The sequence below is a fragment of the Parasteatoda tepidariorum genome, chromosome 5, assembly GCF_043381705.1.
Source record: "Parasteatoda tepidariorum isolate YZ-2023 chromosome 5, CAS_Ptep_4.0, whole genome shotgun sequence".
NCBI lineage: Eukaryota > Metazoa > Arthropoda > Arachnida > Araneae > Theridiidae > Parasteatoda > Parasteatoda tepidariorum.
The window spans coordinates 38,609,121-38,610,459 of NC_092208.1; the positions used below are offsets into that span (position 1 = coordinate 38,609,121).

The 1,339-nt window shown below is 44.1% G+C and overlaps 1 protein-coding gene across 1 annotated transcript; it reads left to right on the forward strand.

The window, feature by feature from the left end:
- The first annotated feature begins 11 nt into the window (after positions 1 to 11).
- On the forward strand, positions 12 to 1,271 carry LOC139425637 (SCAN domain-containing protein 3-like). The gene has a single exon (XM_071181037.1). It carries the CDS (start codon positions 12 to 14, stop codon positions 1,269 to 1,271), a length of 1,260 nt encoding a protein of 419 aa, XP_071037138.1.
- Positions 1,272 to 1,339: the final 68 nt, after the last annotated feature.

Genomic DNA, 1,339 nt, shown 5'->3' on the forward strand with positions numbered 1-1,339 from the left:
AAAAATTTATGATGGCCACCACATCAATAAAGGAGAGTGCACTAAGAGCATCATATTTGGTGGCTAACCGCATTGCTAAAGCTAAAAAGCCATTCAATATTGGTGAAGAATTAATCTTGCCCGCCACTAAAGACATTTGCCGTGAAATACTAGGAGAAGCTGCTGTGGAAAAGATAGCACATGTGCCTTTGTCGGCTAGCACTGTGACTAGGCGCATTGAGGAAATAGCCGAAGACATTGAAAAGCAATTGTTGGAGAGGATTAATGCATCACCGTGGTACGCACTCCAGGTTGACGAATCTACAGATATTGACAGCAAGGCAGTACTACTTGTTTATGTGCGATATCTATATCAGGAAGATGTGCATGAGGATTTGTTATGTGCACTATCTTTGCCAACCAACACCACAGGAGCAGAACTGTTCAAGTCACTGGATGGTTATATATCAAGACAACTAAAATGGTCCTTTTGTGTAGGCATATGCACAGACGGAGCTGCTGCTATGACCGGACGTCTATCTGGTTTAACTGCTCGGATTAAGGAAGTTGCACCAGAGAGTGAAGCTACACATTGTCTCATTCACAGGGAAGTGCTAGCAAGCTGCAAAATGTCACCAGAATTTAACAGCGTATTGATTGATGTCGTTAAACTTATTAACTACATCAAAGCACACGCCCTTAACTCGCGCCTGTTTGAGCAGTTTTGTGAGGAGATGGACGCAGAGTACAGATGCCTTCTGTTATACTCAGAAATAAGATGGTTATCCAGAGGAAAATCGATACTGAGAGTAGTTGAATTGCGAGAGCCATTGCAAAGATTTCTCTTAGAAAAGAAGTCACCGCTGGCAGTACATTTCAGTGACAAGGTATGGGTCACCAAACTGACAACTGTTTTCAAGTTGGCTGCCAAAGTGGCTGCCTTTAAAGCCAAACTGGAGTTATGGGGACGACGCGTGAACAGAGGCATTTTCGACATGTTTCAGACATTAGCGGGTATTTTAGGAGAGACAGAGCCTGAAGATTCATTCTCCCAGTTGGTTCGCGATCACCTGTCTTTGCTTTTAAAAGAGTTCGAGCGCTACTTCCCAACCACAAAAGACCCACGAACTGGTAAGGAATGGATCCGCGACCCATTTGCCAACAAATCGGGCGAATCTAGCTTGTCAATGCAAGAAGATCAACTGTTTGAGATTGCAAATGACGGCGGCCTTAAGACTACGTTCGAAACAACAACTCTGCCGGTGTTCTGGATTAAAGTCTTGGCAGAATAACCTGAGATTGCCACCACAGCACTTAAATCCCTATTGCCATTTCCGACAACCTATCTGTGTGAAGCAGG